Genomic DNA, 18,453 nt, shown 5'->3' on the forward strand with positions numbered 1-18,453 from the left:
GCTCCGGTTTCCACTGTTGGTTTATTTGGTGATGCAGTAAACAGTGCGGTAGCTAAATCTCAGGAAGCTGCTAAACAGGCAGCTGCATTGCAAAAGCTTCTCCCCCGCCGTTCATTCTATGAGGCTGCTGAGCGGGAGCAGCCTCACTCCTCTAAAAAGAGCGCTGAACACCGTGCCACTCAAAAACAGAGTGTGTCCTCTCGTGCTCCCCCACAAAAATCTCGGGGACACGGAGGGCGCGCTCAAACCCAGCAGTCTTCGAGGGGTAGAACGGATCTGCGGACCGTTATTACCGCCAAGAAGGCTGCTGGGAAAAAATCCTGACGTCCGAGGGCTCAGGATTAATGAGGGTAGTCCCCCCCGAAGCAGAGCGGTTAACACCTCTTTTTACGGTGCCCGTCTCTCTTCGGTACCCTCAGGGGACCGTTCTGCCAACCCTGCCGCCTCAGGTGTTACAGGGCGCAGCGGTCTCCGGCGAGCACATATCTCAAGGACCACCCGGAAACGTAGTGGCCTTGGGATGCCCGCCCCCTCCGAGGAGGGTGTTAGAGCAGTCTGTTCGGTCGCTCCCTGCCGGTGCGCCGTTACAGGGCGTCGAATTGACTGCTCAACAACAACAAAATCCAGAAACCAGTCTCGAGAGGCTGGTACCTCTAGTAGAATCTTTGACAGCGTGGAAGCTACTGTCAAATGTTTCTCGTTGGGTCCTGCAGACCGTGGAAAAAGGGTATCTGATTCAGTTCGGGAAACGCCCACCTCGGTTTATGGGGGTTCTGCCCACTGTGGTGGCCCCCGAGCAGGTTCTGGTTATGGAACAGGAAGTAAACACTCTGTTAGAGAAAGGGGCCATAGAATATGTACCTCCCTCCGACAGGGAAACCGGGTTTTACAGCCGGTACTTCATAGTTCCAAAAAAGGACGGGGGATTGCGTCCCATTTTGGATCTTCGAGTTCTGAACGAGTCAGTCATGCAGCTCAAGTTCAAAATGTTGACATTGAGACAGATCGTGCCACAGATCAGGTCCGAGGACTGGTTTGTCACGATAGATCTCAAGGACGCATATTTCCATGTTTCCATCCGTCCTTGTCATTGGAAGTTCCTGAGGTTTGCTTTCGGGGGCAAAGCATACCAATATCGTGTTCTTCCATTCGGCCTAGCTTTATCACCCCGCACTTTCACGAAATGCATGGATGCAGCTCTGGCGCCTCTGCGCCTTCAGGGGATTCGCATCTTGAACTACATCGACGATTGGTTGATTTTAGCTCAGTCGCATCAGTTGGCGGTTCAACATCGAGATGTTGTTCTCGCCCACATGAAAGAGCTGGGGTTACGGCTGAACGCCAAGAAGAGTGTGCTTTCTCCACTCCAGAGAACCACTTTCCTAGGCGTGGTTTGGGACTCAGTGTCGATGCAGGCGCGCCTGTCACCGCCACGTATAGAGTCCATCCTTGCAGCTGTGAAAAGTGTAAAGCTAGGCCAGCTACTCACTGTCAAACAGTTCCAGAGACTGTTGGGTCTCATGGCAGCAGCTTCCAACGTGATACCTTTTGGACTGCTGCACATGAGGCCCCTGCAGTGGTGGCTCAGGACCAGGGGGTTTTCCCCGAGGGGCAACCCATTTCGCACAATCAAGGTCACGCGGCGATGCCTACGTGCCTTGGTTATGTGGAAGAAACCTTGGTTCCTGTCCCAGGGCCCAGTGTTGGGAGCTTCTTGTCGTCGCAGACTGCTAACGACGGATGCTTCCCTCACGGGTTGGGGAGCGATCCTGGAGGGTCGCTCAGCTCAAGGTCTGTGGGAAGACCATCATCGTTCCTGGCATATCAATCGCCTAGAGATGTTAGCTGTCTTCCGGGCTCTGAGGAGCTTTGTCACAGACCTCAGGGGACACCATGTGTTAGTGCATACGGACAACACGTCGGTAGTCGCCTATATCAACCACCAAGGGGGTTTGCGCTCGCGCCCATTATCAAATCTGGCACGCCATATCCTCTTGTGGTCCCAGGGGAAGTTGCTGTCACTCAGAGCAGCCTACATCCCCGGGGTTCAGAATATAGGAGCAGACACTCTGTCGAGGCAGGGGCCGAGGCCCGGGGAATGGAGGCTCCACCCCGAGGTGGTGGAGCTGATATGGAGGGAGTACGGCCAAGCACAAGTGGATCTGTTTGCGTCTCGAGAGACGTCTCACTGTCCACTTTGGTTCTCCCTCACGCATCCAGCTCCTCTCGGACTGGATGCTATGGTACAGGCGTGGCCGAGGCTTCGTCTGTACGCCTTTCCCCCAGTTGCTCTGCTCCCGGGAGTTCTGGAGAGGGTTCGCAGGGACCGGGTTTGCCTGCTTCTTATAGCCCCGCGCTGGCCGGGCAGAGTATGGTTTCCCGACCTTGTGTCCCTCCTCGACGGGCCTCCTCTGGAGCTACCTGTCAGGAGGGACCTTCTGTCCCAAGCAGGGGGTTCAATACTTCACCCCCGCCCAGAACTGTGGAACCTGTGGGCTTGGCCTCTGAGGGGGCCCAGCTCATAGAGTCAGGTCTCTCAACTGAGGTTGTTGAGACCATTCTGCAGTCCAGAGCTCCCTCCACGAGGAAACTTTATGCCCTGAAGTGGAGAGTATTCACTTCTTGGTGTAGTGACCGTCGGCTGGACCCAGTCCACTGCCCAATTGGTACAGTGCTGGAGTTCCTGCAGGACCGGTTCACTGCAGGTCTGACCCCGTCCACTTTAAAGGTCTATGTGGCGGCCATAGGTGCTTACCACATTCCTTTGGGTGGAATGTCTGTGGGGAAGGACCCTCTGGTATCTCGTTTCCTTCGTGGCACTTGGAGGCTGAGGCCTGCAGTCCGCTCTAGGGTGCCGCCATGGGACTTGTCCATTGCTCTACAAGGCCTGTCCCTGGCCCCCTTTGAGCCCATTGAGGAGGTTTCGGAAAAGTTTCTGACTTTGAAAGCTATTTTCCTTCTTGCCATTTCTTCTCTTAAGAGAATTGGGGATATTCAAGCATTGTCGGTTGCTCCTTCCTGCTTAGAGTTTGCTCCGGGCATGGTGAAAGCTTTTCTCCATCCCAGACCGGGTTATGTCCCCAAGGTCCCCACTAATGTGGCCAGACCTATTATTCTGCAGGCCTTCTGTCCTCCTCCCTTCCAGAATGCGGACCAGGAGGCTAATAATTTGCTTTGCCCAGTTCGGGCGTTAGACGCCTACGTCCACAGAGCTGCCCTGTGGCGCAGAAGTGATCAGTTGTTTGTTTGCTTTGGCTCCCCTAACAAGGGAGGGCCGGTGTCTAAGCAAAGAATGAGCAAGTGGGTGGTCGAGGCTATCTCACTTGCTTATGAGGCGGCTGGGCAGCCTTCTCCTTTGGCTGTCCGGTCACACTCTACAAGGAGTATGGCGGCCTCTAAGGCCCTTATTTCAGGAGTTTCTCTACAGGATGTCTGTGATGCGGCAGGCTGGTCCTCACCGCACACTTTCGTCAGGTTCTACTCTCTGGATCTAGACTCTGCTCCAGGGTCTCATGTTTTGTCATCCTAGTGCTGCTCTTCATGATTTCACACAGGACAGACTTTTGTAGCTATGGAGGCGTTGGTATAGACGTTCCCATAGCGTCAAACTCGACGCAACGCGAGTTCCCTTGAAAGGGAACGCTCCGGTTACGACTGTAACCTCGGTTCCCTGAAGAGGGAACGAGCGTTGCGTCACCTTGCCATATCTCCTTCATGCCTGTCAGCACGACTTCAGACTTTACTAAGCTGTTGTTTCCTGCTTCAGGCCGGCTTTTATAGCTTCCTGGTACGTGACGTCACCCGCCTCTGACGTCCCGCTACACCATTGGACTGATTTTACATGTGCTTCAAGACGTCATCACGCAAAGCGTTCCCATAGCGTCAAACTCGACGCAACGCTCGTTCCCTCTTCAGGGAACCGAGGTTACAGTCGTAACCGGAGCGTTACCATCCATGGTCCTGCACAGCAGTACTATTTTATTATTATTTGTATAATATACATTAATAGTTATTAATAGTTTGAATTAGCTTTTATTTTTTATATTTTTTAATTTAAATTGTAGTTTATGTTTTAGTGATTTTATTTTGCTCTTTTTTTATATTCCTAACTTTAATTCAATTAATGAAAACATTTTTTTTAATATTTTTAAGAAATTTACAATAACAACGCTGTGGTAACTGGTAAGGTACAAAACTGTGAAACAGATCAAATTGAGAGAAATTTAAACATTAAAATAAAGAAATTACAGAGATCCGACATATATTTATAATATCAGAATATAAAGAAATTATATACTACAAATTTCACCAAGACTAATTTTATGTCGACAGCATTAAATGCTGTCAAAAAAACAACAACAACAACAACAACAACAACAACAACAAGAGACTATCTCTTAGCATCTCATCAACAGTAAAGAGTATGTAATTTCCACATGGCAATCGCACACACACAAAGTTGTTTTAAAGCCGTGCAGATTTGCCAGCATCTTTTATCTTATAGTCTCAACTAAAATCGTAATTAAAGCTAAAGTTAAATCAATTAACGGCTTCACTGACTTTCTCCTGAACTTAATTAAGAAACAGTCATCTTCAGAGGTGTTTTTAATTGGCCAAGGATCAAAACTGAAATCTGGTGATGTGGCGCTCATTCTGTGCAAAAAATGATGCTGAACACTAGCTGTCCACTTCCGCAGCTCCTCATACAGTCCTGCCAAATGCACGTCAAATCCATTAACACGGCAAAATGCGGTATGAAATGAAATGAAATGAACAATCCCCTTGGAGCTAATACTCATTAGGCTGATGTCTCATAGGAAGAGCTGTGACAATGCCACTGACAATGAACCTTAAGTCTGACAAGTTCTTCAACACAGTTATTGTCGTACTATGCTGCCAAACTGTAGTTTTTGTATAGGATGACATGTGTCGATTAATTAGGTTACCTCATTGGCCATCTGTGCCTAGAGGAGAAAGGTACAGATAGAGTTTACGCTGTTCATTAATCAAACTCCTGCCACCGAACAGTCCCTGGAAATTTGTGGCCACTGATGACTCAGTCCAATAATAAAAATTAAGTCTGAGTCGACAGGTACTGTCACTGGGAGATACGACCTTGGTAAAAGCTTCTTGGTAATAGATTCGAAAAGAGCCTTGGTAATAGCTGAGCTCTCACGAAACAGAAAGTTACAAACATTTTACTATTGTTCCTTTCCAAGCAGAGAGCTGGAGAATGCAGAGCAGTGAGCCTGAACAAGCATTTCCTGTTTCATGGTCACTTAGCTTCCCACAGATTTCCATCACAATTTCCCAAGGAAAGATAAAGAGTGCAAAAGTAAATGTGTGCATGTTTGTGTTTAGGAAATGTCTTATTGACGAAAGAAAAACTATTCTACTGAACCAGTTTACCCTATACATTTTTCTTTTATGTAATATTGAAAAGCATGATTTATTCTAGTAAATGATTAATCCCAAACATTCCTCTCTCGCGTGTGCCATTCGGAAATTTGATTCATTTGAGTGAATCATTTCATAAACATTCACTCTCTTATGCAAAAGTGGAAAGTCTGATTCATTCTAGTAAACAGATTCATTCTAAACATTCATCTTTAGCATGCATCACTGATACATTTTATTCATTTGAGTGAATAATTTCATAAACATTCACTCTCTTCCTCTATTCCTCTCTCACATGCATAACTGGGAAACTTGATTCATTTGAGTGAATAGTTTCATAAACATTCACTCTCTTATACAACAGTGGAAAGTCTGATTCATTCTAAACATTCATCACTCACATGCATCACTGGGACATTTGATTAATTTGAGTGAATCATTTCATACACATTCAATCTCTTTTGCAAGAGCAGAAGTCTGATTCATTCTAGTAAACTGATTCATTCTAAACATTCCTGTCTCACATGCATCACTGGGAAACTTAGATTTTTTAAACAAAAAATGAAAGTAAAATATTAATATCATATTATTTATATTCAGTTAAAAGTTGCTTTTCATCTCTACATTTTTGGATTAAATATTAAAACACACCCTCATTTTTGGATCTACCCTAAAGTTGTATTTAGTATAAATGTATCCATTCAAGTTTAATGCAGTCACTCTAATTAAGATTCTTTTGAAATCTCTCTTTAAAAAAAAAAAAAAAAAAACAAACAAAAAAAACCAACTCTGATTAAATTACAAATTTTAATATTGGATAGTTACATATTGAAAAATAGTGCACCCTTAAGTAGCTTAAGTTCAGTTGAACTTCCGTTGCCTAAATTAAATCTGTTCATCATATAAAGTAATAATGTATGTCGTTCCAAAACCCGTAAGACTTTCATTCATGTTCAAAACACAAATTAAGATATTTTGGTCACACTTTAGGGTCCAATTCTCACTAGTGTGTGACCAAAATATCTTCATTTATGTTTTGAACATGAATGAAAGTCTTACGGGTTTTGGAACGACATAAGATTGAGTTGAAATCTGAAAGAATTTTCATTTTTGGGTGAACTATAATTTGGCTCCTTTTTCAAAAGAGTACCTTGACTGCAGTTCAACTACCATAACAAATTACAGTTTCAAAGAAGCTTCCCCAAACCTGGAGACCGGAGCATCGTTTTTCCTGGCTGTTTACATCCCTAGCTGTGCTTTTGTAATGGAAAGTGACAGTTTTCTAATGCAACCATTATGAACAGCGAAAGCACGTGGCTTAAAGTGCCTTTGTCAGATTAGACTTGTTGGTGTGAGACACCAATCAGCATCTCCTCAGAGAGGGGCGCAGATTAGACCCCTCTCTTCCCATCTCACCCTTTCAGACCCCCGACTCGACACGCCATTACGTCAAACGTTTTGCACAGATATTTAGAATGAGTCACATTCTAAGAAGGCCTCTAGAAGTTCGGTAGAACAGCTTATGCGTGAAATAGCTTGATGTGAGAGAAATTGATGTGTGTGAAATACTGTAGGGGTGAGAAAAAAAATCTCCCGCAGAAGGAGAGGATGTGATTTGAGCTATATCTAACTGCAAGGTCGTGTTTTTTAGTGTCTTCCTGGTGGGAGGATATGGAATATTCTTTTACATGTCAAACACAGGGACACGTTTGGTAAAGGAGATTGATAGTGCATCACCTGGCCTGATGAAAGCGAACATAAAATCAATGGTGTAGTGAGCGGGTGGCCCCCCTTTCGATCCCACATAATGAGTTTGCTCCTCACTGTGCTGGCACTGTGGAGCTTTGCCAGGGAAGCATCATTACGCTGACAGAAAAACACACAGGGAAAACGTTCAACAGTCTCTTGCCTCCTCTATTATTACAGTTCACTCCATTTGGAGTCGGTATCTAGCCTGATCTAATACAGGAAAAGATTTTCCCCTGAAGGGACTTACAACTAAATGTATTGCAGTAGAAACCATAATCTCAAAAACATAAATAAACACCGCAGTAAAGACTGTTTCACCTGAAACATCATCTGAATATTGTCAGGGCGATGGATGCGAATTTAAATGGCAAAAAGACGTGCAGAATGAACTGATCTTGTCTTTAAATCATGTTGAGAATGTACTCAGCCCTGAGCTATAAGGCTAATGAGACGCATTAAAGAACAATGCATCTTTACACACAATTAAAGTGGGGTTTAAGCTTCTAACTGAGCTGTAAGGAATCTAATGGAATGTAAACAATGCCTCCATATGTGGCTCTTTATCACTAAGGAGCAATATAAATGACCTAGAATTGTTTTTCTTTTAATAAATGAGCAAATAAACACAAAGCAAGCAAATAGTTATTCTTATTAATTAGCAATTCTTTGCACTTACGTGGGAGGCCATTAATGTCAAGTCAAGTGCAGTTTAACCTGAGATTTTTTATGCACATTAGCGCAATTCCAGACCTATCTAATGAGAAGAGCAATCATTTTACAAGGTGGCGATTCCATATGAATTTGTATGATGTGATTCGATGTGGAAATGTATGATTTTTATAAATAAAGTATGTATGAAGGTCCACCCATAATCCTAACTAGGGGCGTACGAATCAGTCACAAATTGTCCAAAATGTAAAAGAGATACGAATTGCCATGAGAGTGTGCTGGCATTTGCCAATCTTGCAGGAAGATTCTGAGTGCTAAGTTACAGAGGACGCTGCAGACTACCGTGATCATATGACATACTTAATTGAAATATTACGAAATACTACAGACACTTGAAATGGCAGTCAGGACACATTTTTGCTTTTCCATTGTTTTTCTATGTAAACATGCGCTAGACAGATGTATTTGACTGGATGCATGTGCGCCTTTCAGTGTGAAAGAAGTTCTGGACAGTTGAACTGTCACTGTCCCGATCTTGCCAGTGCTGCATGGTCATGAAAGTTTATCAATTGCATGCGTTTTCAAGCCTTGCCAATTTAAGCATTCAAGTGCAAGAAGATGCGAAAGAGAACTCGCCAGGCTGTGTGGCAAGTTTTGTGTGTGCAAATCCAAAGCGCACCTTGCAAATAATAAAATGAATTCTCTTTCACATCTCCTTGCGCTTAAACGGACAAATTCACACATATTTATCTCAAAATGCCTGCCTTGGCGAGTATCCTAGTAAACATAGTCGGTTATGGCTTAAGTGAACGTAAACAGTAGAGAAAGACAATGCATTTGAATCAGTATATTGGTTCTTTTTTTATTAATAACTGTTTACTTCAAAGGGGTCATGGATTGAGAAATCAACTTTTCCTTGAGCTTAAGAATATCCTGTAAGTTTCGGAGCTGAAAACTTCCTTGTTAGTAAAAAAAAAGCTTTAATTGACAGCTGGCTCATCAAACGAGGGATCTGCGAATTGGCAGATCTGTGATGATAGAGAGCAGCGAAACGCCATCTCAACAGAAGAAGACCAATGCCTAATTTTGTAGCCTTCGCCCACCGATTCACGCTTGACATGTAATAGGTTAAATTGCATAGGCCTACGTGGCGCTAAACTGGATCGAGCTACCAAGCAATAAAAATGCTGCTGAAGATTATAAAAAATTGTGCAGTGCCTGGTTGTGGAAGAACACAGTCGCTGCATAAGCTTCCTTCGGATTCCAATTTTTTTGGAATGTGTGGTTGAACTTTATCTTTAATGAAGTTCCAGCTCACGTGGGTAAGACATTCTGCGTTTTTTCGCTTCATTTCACCACGGATTCTTTTATAACCATGACAAAGATCGAGGCTGGATTTGCAGACAGAACTAATTTTCACGATTAGTTAACCTTGAGAGCTGTAATAGTAAAAACTTGCTAAAGGTTTTCGAGAGAGTTCCACATGTAATACTTAGCTATTTCATATGCAAAGATGTCAGCCAATCACAGCAGTGGACGTTTACACTAAAGTCCCACAGCAGACACGCCCCTTTAAACAGAGCGTTTCAATCATAGGGCTAAAATCAGGCTTGGAAAAATGCCTTTTATTTCTAAATTAAGACAATTTTTGATGTAAAAATCATACTAACATTATAAGTGCACACCAGGAAACATTTTGAAACGATAAAACAATGCAGTTCATGACCCCTTTAAAATGTACTCTTTGAAATTTAGATTAGTTAGATTGTAGTTTTAGCTGTGGTATTGAAATTGGAATCACTGGTTAAAGTGAGGCCGGTTAGTGAATAAGACTCTGGTTTTTGCTTTAAAAGTGGTGAAAACTGTTTAGTGAATAGGACCCACTCCGTTATGTTCTGTTAGTTTCTGTTTTCATGGACTTTCAGGTTTGTTTTCAGTTTGTTTTTATTTGTTACGTGTCCGCCACTCATCTGTCTCCTTGGTTACCGTCATTATTAGTTCATATGTGTCAGCTGTGTTTAATTATCATTGTTTGTGTTTAGTACTTAAGTTGTTCCCTGCACTGGTCCGGTCACAGTTATGTAATTCGTGTTTGCTAGCTATCTATCTGTCTGCCTGCCTTTGGGAATAGAATTATTAACATTATTGTTGTTTGGAACCTTCTTCTCCTGTCTTCGTCTGATCGCCTGCATTGACCCTGTGACAAAGATATTGCAGTAAAGGATTTTTTTTCCTATGGAAGTCTCCAGTTATGCTTCCTTCATCTCTATAGAATGTAATTGCCATCAAACAAGATACAAGAAAAAATACCATGCCAACATCAGATTTACCTCCAGATGTGCAATTGTGCTTATGAAAAAACAACAAAAAATGGAATTATATAACTAACAAACAGATGATGCAGTAATTGAAGGGTCAGGTTGATGTTAAATTACCATAAAGACAAATCTGATTAGTTGTGATTAAAAGCAAGCTGCTTGACCCTTAATTATCTGTAATTTGAAGGCAAATTACTGTTTTCTTGCACAATGGATGAATACATTAGCCCTCACATCTGTTTAGAAATCCTCCTGTCTGGATGATGAGATGTTATTTCATGAAAACATTAAAGATACAAACGGGACAGTCAACATGTATATCTTGAAATGCAGGGCTTTCAAAAATATTGCTTTTCTGTTTTTGTTTTTTTCTTCAAGTTTTTCAATTACTTTGCTCATTTTGTTGTAACCTTGTAATGGGTGGGTTTTGTGTTCATACTGTATGCCTTTTATTTTAGTCTTTGTACAGCTTTTGTTTTGAAGTTTTGTTGATGTTCTTTGTTAAGTTAATAGTGCTGTATCCAAATATGCCTACTTACCTACTACACAGGTTACATAATATCCAGTACTTGTAAAAAAGGTGGCAAAAACACCAGCTACAATGGTTTCTTGTTCCTCACGCTTTGTTTTACATTATCAATAAAGCTCAATTACCAGGATTTGCCTCTGATGTATTCACAACAATGTGGCAACCGAACAAAAACGCTAAGCCTTGGAGAGTGAAAGTATGTAAAATCAATCTAAAGATAACAACCAAGCGGGTCTCCTCTTCTCGCACAGCATCTGCATGCTGATTAAACTCCTCATTTGCCATTGAAGTCAAGGAATGAAGAAGGTCAACTCCAGGGAGAGCAGGCAGAAAGCGACAGATCCTGCCCCTAGGGCTAATGCTGCCAGTGGGGATAAAGCCACAGTCTCAGTCTGCTGCACCTGATAATCACGGTCTCAGCCAGTGTTTGTTGAAAGGCAGGGCAAGGGAAGAAGGGTTGGCTCTGACCTGTCAATGATGGCACACATGTCGAGGCTGACGTTCTCGAAGGCTCCCATCTTTCCCTGTTCCACTGCGGTTAAGTCAGCCAGCTGATCGTCCACCTGAATGAGCTGCATACAACCCTGGAACGAGCGCTGGAGGGGAGATGCTCTGGTTCTTAAAAAATAACCTAAACAAACAAAACACATGGCAAAGATGTTGAAAAAATATATGTTATGACTATAATAGCAGATGTAATATGACTGATATATATTAACAATTTGTTAACTTGAATTTCCATTTTGCATACACTACCATTTGGGGTCAGTAATATTTTGTAATGTTTTTGAAAGAAGTTTTCTATTTCTATATTTTAAAATGTCATTTATTCCTGTGATGCAAAGCTGAATTTTCAGCATCATTACTCCAGTCTTTAGGGTCACATGATTCTTCAGAAATCATTCTAATATCCTGATTTGGTGCTCAAGAAATATCTCTTATTATCATCAATGCTGAAAACAGTTGTGCTGCTTAATATTTTTGTGGAAACTGTGATCATTTTTTTTTTCAGGATTCTTTGATTAATAGAAAGTTCAAAAGAAACTTCAATCTATAAATTTGTGGCCAATAACAAATATGGTGATGATATATTGTGTAGCCCTAATTAACTGTACACATAATGTTAAAAATACATTACAGAAAATCTAATTTCAAAGGCTTGCGCATTGCATGCATCCAGAGATCCCAATCCTGCCCAAGTAAGTCTGTTATTTAATGAACTATGTTATTACCCGTAACTCAACATTTCAAAAAATGTCTGAATCATGCTTTAATTATAGTTGGAGAGTTTCTGCAAGAACTATTTTGCCCTCAAGTGAGACACTTAACCTCATACTGTAGGACTGAGATCTGTGTACTATATTTCTCTGGATAAAAAAGGTCAAACTAAATTTAACACAAAAATAAAGTCAGTGAGTGTGATCTAACGTCATATGTGTGAAAGGTAATCTAATGTCATGCATGCAAAAGCTGAACATAAGGACCATTAACTGGGGAAAAACCTATCAACCTAACTTCATTAACCAAGTGATAGCTTTGACACCAAAAAAGGTCATGTACATCGCAAACAATCAGCCAACTTATCTACTAATGAGATAAAAATACCTAGAAACACTGAACAAACCCAGATTAGACAGATTTCTCCATATGGACCGCTGACATTCCTAGGAGAAAATGCGCAACCTAGACCCCAAAGATTTGGCAGATCCACAGGGTTGGTTACACTTGTGTTAGAGGTAAACAAAGCTTTCCATTATGCCGATCACAGAAAGGTCTATTGAGATTCACCTTACGTCCCCCTGACATTAATCTACAAATGAGAGCATCTGGATGCATCAGTGTTTGCAAGGCACTTGCTTAAAAAAAGAAAAGAAGAAAGGAAAAGAAAAAAAAAACAACAACAAAGTTCCTCAAGTTTGCTGGGCCATCTGTCTTGTCTGCTTCTTGCACCTGTCCAGGAGTCTATATGCCTGAGCAGTCAACAGAGGAGAATGAGGAAGATGGGCTATTGGAAGACACACTGAGGGAAATGTGACTCACTACAGAGGAAAATCGAGAAAAACAAGCATCTGCTGACAAATTAAGGCAGGGCTGCAGTGGCATCTCAATGATTGCTGGGATTTGTGGGGATCTGGGAGGCCGCCAGGAGCCGTGATCAACAAGGGACGTGGGAAAAGGCAGGCTTTCGTCACCCACGCTTGGATGCGACTTCCCGGTGACTGCTTTTGTCCCATTCTGCTGTCGTAATTAATTGAGGAGAGTCACATTTCTGACAAGATAACACTCTAAATTACGACTGAGGCCCACAACTCACACTCCTGACGGGGTTTCTGAGTAGCTTCTGCATGACTGTGTTTACGTGCTGCTGATGATTTTGCAGAGATTGGAGAATAACTACTGTAAGATTAATGAGTGTCTATGGGCTCCATGTATTATTCATGACTGGCAAATGGAATATGGAGGATTCCTGTGGGAAGCCCATGCTGTAAATTTTTATCCTCATCAATAAGCCGAGTTCAGATGTTAACTGTTTTTGTTTATTCTGCTATGGATAGTCTATAATTATGTTAAGGTGTATCCAACATTGGTTAAACTTTATTTTGATGGCCCCCTTAAGACATTCTGTTGACTATAAGTAATATAGCGCCTACAGTATGTCAACTAACTCTTAATTAGAGTATTAGTTGAGTTTTTGACTGGTAGGTTTATGGTTTGACATGTACATGTACATGTAAAGTTACTTATAGTCAGTAGAATGTCTGTTGGGGGATCATCACAATAAAGTGTTAGCAGATATTAAGCAGACAGTCTACTAATACTCTAAAAGGAGTTAGTTGACATGGAGGTTCAACGTTACTTATAGTCAACGGAATGTCTAAAGGGGACCATCAAAATCAGATACTACAGAATATGAGTTCAAATGGTGTGTAAAGCAGTCATTTTTCCTAATGTGACATGAATCAGGGTGTCTCAGAGGGCTTTCTTGAGCTCACTGTGTTCTCAATGAGGCCCAAAACAAAGTAAAAGTGAGGGGAAACAAGGTAATTAAGGTGAAAAATATAATATTCTTAACAGGTCCATAAACTGGCCTGAACGGGTCAATCTGTCCAAAATCTAAGTCCAAATCTAAATTAACATAAAATTATTTGAAATGAGCCAGTGAATAACCCAGTGTTCAGTTGTATACCACCTCTGCAAACATCACAACGTATGTGCCTTTATCAAAGATTGTTGGTCTAAAGGAGACAAGAAAAGACAAGAAAAGTAAATTAGATTTACTTAACTTTACCAAGTATAAATTAGTTCGGTAAATGTCAAATGGATTTATGTTGCCATTTACTGAACTTAGAAAGTAACATGTTACATTCAAGTTTAAGTTCATAACTTTAATTTATTTATTTTAAATACTTTTCATTTATTTTCAATTCATATTATGTACACTAGACCATTCAAAATTCTGAGGTCAGTAATATTTTTATTCTGCAAGGGTGAATTAAATTGATCAAAAGTGACAGTAAAGACTTGTATAATGTTACAAATAATTAAAAAAATAAAGAAAAATTCACATTTCAAATAAATGCCGTCCTTCTAAACTTTCTATTCATCAAAAAAATCCTGAATTTTTTTTATCACAATTTCCACAAAAATATTAATCAGCATAACTGTTTTCAACATTGATAATAAACAGAAATGTTTGAGCAACAAATCATTGAAATGATTTCTGAAGGATAATGTGACACTGAAGACTGGAGTAATGATGCTGAAAATTCAGCTTTGCCATAACAGGAATAAATTACATTTTAAAACATATTAAAATAGAAACAGTTATTTTAAATTGTAATAACATTTAACAATATTACTGGATTTTTGATCAAACAAATGCTTGATTAGTCTTGATTAGCATAAGAGACTTCTTCAAAAATAAAAAAAAATGTTACTGACCCCAAACTTTTGAATAGTACTGCAAACCATTAAAATGACTCAAAATCAAATTACTCAATTCAATTTGATAGATTTTTTTTCTATAAAACTGAAATGCAAAAATCTTTTTGAGTCAGTGTAATAAAAATAATAGCCAAACAAGTTAGTAACAGCAAATAAAAACTCCACTACAAGCCATATACTGTTTCAAAGAAACATTTGAGAGCCCATTTTCTCTACTCCACTCTATTACAAAGTTATCAAAACAAAAGCTGACCTCCTACAGGTTGATGGGTATTTCAAAGTCCTAATCTGAAGCAGAAGAACTCTACGGTCCTTCTATTTAATGTCTTCTTTATTACAAAATCCAATCTACTGCCATCTCCCATCAGACAGTCATTAGTTCGGTGAGGTCTGCCACAAATGTGCAGAATCATCCTCTGTAAAATAGGTTTGGGAGACTACATCTAACCAGAGAGGATGTCGGGAGACAAGCAGTCCCTTTCTTGGAAAAACAAAGATCTATTCTCCTGGTTCCACTGCAGACAGCTAAATGCATGCGAGACGGTGTTTTGGAGACATTGGGGACTGATGGGAGTTTTTCTGTTTGCTAGAATATTCCATCAGGTCTTAAATGATCAAACGTGCTAAAACTAATTATGTTTTGTTCGCAGATGAGCATCTTGGGCAAAACAAAACTGGACCCCATTGACTTTCATTATTATGGACCAAAAAAAAAGGTGATTTTTCTAAATGTCTTCAGTTAAGTTCAACAGAAAAAAGGAAAGTCATACAGGTTTGGAATGACATGAGGGTGATAAATGATTTTGTGTGTGCTTCATTTGTCTTTCGCCCAACAACAAGGGGGATTTTTCCTTAAATGCTAACTTTTAGGCAAGGCAATTTGTTTATATATCACAACCAATATGAACTATTTAACAGTTCAGCGGAATGGTTAAAATTTTTGTTAACTGAAATAAAATTAAAATTTTAAATGAAAAACTTTACCTTAAAACAAACCCTAGAAACTGAAATCACACAGAAAAAAAAAAAAAAAAAATTATTTTAAATAAATGTATATAAATGTAAATGTTAAACAATAATACATTCTATATTAGTATACAAGTATACTAAAATAAGCACAGTTCATGTAGAAATGTATTGATCTGAAAATCATAAAAATGCATTTTGTTTAAAATGCAAATAAAAAAAATGTACTTTTTTTTGTATTTATTTTTTACAAAATGTAAAAACTTAAATGTGATATTTTGTCAGAATGGATCAAACTTTTGTTGTGCATAGCAACATAGTGCTGGTGTTTATAAAAGTGCCATGATATTTTTGAAAGACAAAATCAAAAGGTCCCTTTATACCCTCCCTTAGCCCCACAGCATATCTGTACTCTACAGAACATTATATTTATGTATCTCATGTATTGGATTTGGACCTTATAATGTTTTGTGCATGCATATCACAGCTCTCCAAATACTTGTCTGAAACAAACACAGATTCTGTGGCAGGGAAATCCAGTAGTTATGGAAAACCGATGTGCATCAGGCCAGTCTGTCTATCACTGTAATGAGGATCTGAATCAGCTGTATATCTGTTTCTTTGGTTTATCTTGCACAAACACACATAACTGTCTTTGATCTTTAGAGTCATTATCTCACGGCTGCTAACAGTAATAACCCACTGGTAGAGGCACAGAGGGTTCACTTTCCAATCTGCACATTGCAAAATACAAACTTTCTATTTTATTTATCTATCTATTTCAAAGTACACTGGTATTCTGCTAGAGAAAGCGACGATAAAATCTTACCCACATTGGGATGCCAAACAATAGCATAAATAGCATCACCAGCATGAAGAACATACAAAACCTTTTGAACCATTTAAATGGTTTTCTGAACAGAGATAAAGCCCTTTCCTAGATTTAATGTATACATTCATACTGATTTTAAGCTGAGAAGCCATCATAATTCTTGCATTAAGCTGACGTCTGAGAAGTCAACCCAACCCAGATAAACAAGCATCATTCCATAGGACTGTCAGACCTAAGGGAGATTGTTATGCAGTGCAGTCTGCCAACACGTGCATGAGTGTTCACACTGATGAAATGCATTACATCTGCCTGAGTGAGGTGAATGGGAATATATGAGCAGGAATCAAAATCTTTTCATGCGCTGCCTCTAGAAATCAATTTGTTCGTCCTTTTTGTGTGTGTGTGTGTAGCTGACCTCGCCATTGCTAGCTCAGTCTGATCAGATCCCTGCCTTTGATGATTTTACCATATTAAATTTAATGTGCCCAGGTCCATGCTCTACAATTAGCTTCCATGCATAAACAGCCTCAATTACCTGTGTTCATGCTGGTGGTTTCACAAGATAAACAAGAAACTTGGTGGGTAAAGATCTATATTTATACACATTCGGCAAAAAACAAAACTGTACTCTAAATTTCTCATTTAATGCTTAAGTGTCTTCTAACGTGTGCCTGCTTGCTTTATAATAATCAACTGAATAAATAACAACCTTGCTTTATAATGACCATTCATCGGCTGGCAATGGAGCATTTCTGTTGGGCCAAACACCTTGAGAGTCAACAAAGCTGCAAAAGCTCAATTTGTTACACCAATCATTTAAAGGAAGGCCCTTATAAGGAGATTTTAGTTTAATAATTTAATTCCCCAATATTAGTGCAGAACATCTGCACACACTAATGGATATCACAGAGTCTGTTTGTTTATAGGATAGCACTATGGCGTGCAAAAGCAAAATGCATTAACTACTGTACACATGCCAAAAATAGGTTATGGCTGAAATCAGATCTCTTAAACCAAGGGTTTTCAAATAAGGGTCCAGGGAGGGAACACACAAGGAGGTGTTTGAGGGGCCAGAGAAAATTTGAGAGAGAAAAAATATACTATACAAAATGTTTTTTTGTTTTTTTTTGGGCTACAAAAGTTAAAAGTTAACTTTAACTTATTCATTAATTAAAGATATTAATTAAATACTTTTAATACTAGGGATGCACCAATACCACTGATACCCATTGGTACATCTACCCAATATTTTACACATATTGGGTAGAGAAAACAAAAGAATATGAATTATATTTGTTGGCTTAATTGTTTCCTTTAGTTATTTTTTGCTTAATTATACCTGTAAAATTATTGTATGAACATGTTACTGTTCTTTTCTCTTCACTGTTCATTCTATTGCTCTATCGTATTTCGTCTACAGCGCACATTTAGAGCCGCTACAGTGTAGAGTGGGCATTGTACTTTACACATGCTGCATGGTATCGGTATTTGGTATCGGATCATTTTAATGAGAACAAGTACACGAGTGCAGTTTTAAATATCGGTATCGGCGCATCCCTATCTACAATATTTTTGATTACATTTACTAAATTTGTTTACCACATTTAATTTATAAATCCCCAGCGGCCATCAAGCGGACCGAGACCGATGAAAAGATGGGTCTCGGCCTGATTCCAAACCAACTCTGGTGCAGTTCGACTGAAATATGAATGCAACACGGACCAAAGATATCAAAATGAACCAAAAACAAGATGCGATGTCACAAGATGTGACCCTAAAAAAGGACAAAATGCTCAAGCATATATACCGGATTTTTCTTCATCATAGTCGCGATGTTGCTCATTAACGTTCGTTACAGGCATTGGAATCATGTCTTTTTGCAGCAGATCTTCATTTGTGTGTGTGACGGAGGGATTCCTGTTGCAGTTTTGACTCCTTTACACATATAACAATCTCTTTGTGAGATCTCAGCTGATAAAAATATCATAATATGCATGCACATACAGTACAATGACCGGTTATAGCCCAGCATGCAGCATTGTTTTGGA

At 40.0% G+C, this 18,453-nt stretch overlaps 1 protein-coding gene across 1 annotated transcript in view; it reads right to left on the bottom strand.

Annotated features, from left to right (window-relative positions):
- The window catches only part of cntnap2a (contactin associated protein 2a), a 401,654-nt gene that overhangs the window by 157,219 nt on the left and 225,982 nt on the right, over positions 1–18,453 (bottom strand). The window contains exon 10 of the mRNA XM_084103264.1: positions 11,131–11,293. Coding sequence (XP_083959390.1) covers positions 11,131–11,293 — 163 coding nt within the window. The remainder of the gene's footprint in view (positions 1–11,130; positions 11,294–18,453) is intronic.

This window comes from Abramis brama (genome assembly GCF_963993115.1).
Source record: "Abramis brama genome assembly, chromosome: 24".
Lineage (NCBI taxonomy): Eukaryota > Metazoa > Chordata > Actinopteri > Cypriniformes > Leuciscidae > Abramis > Abramis brama.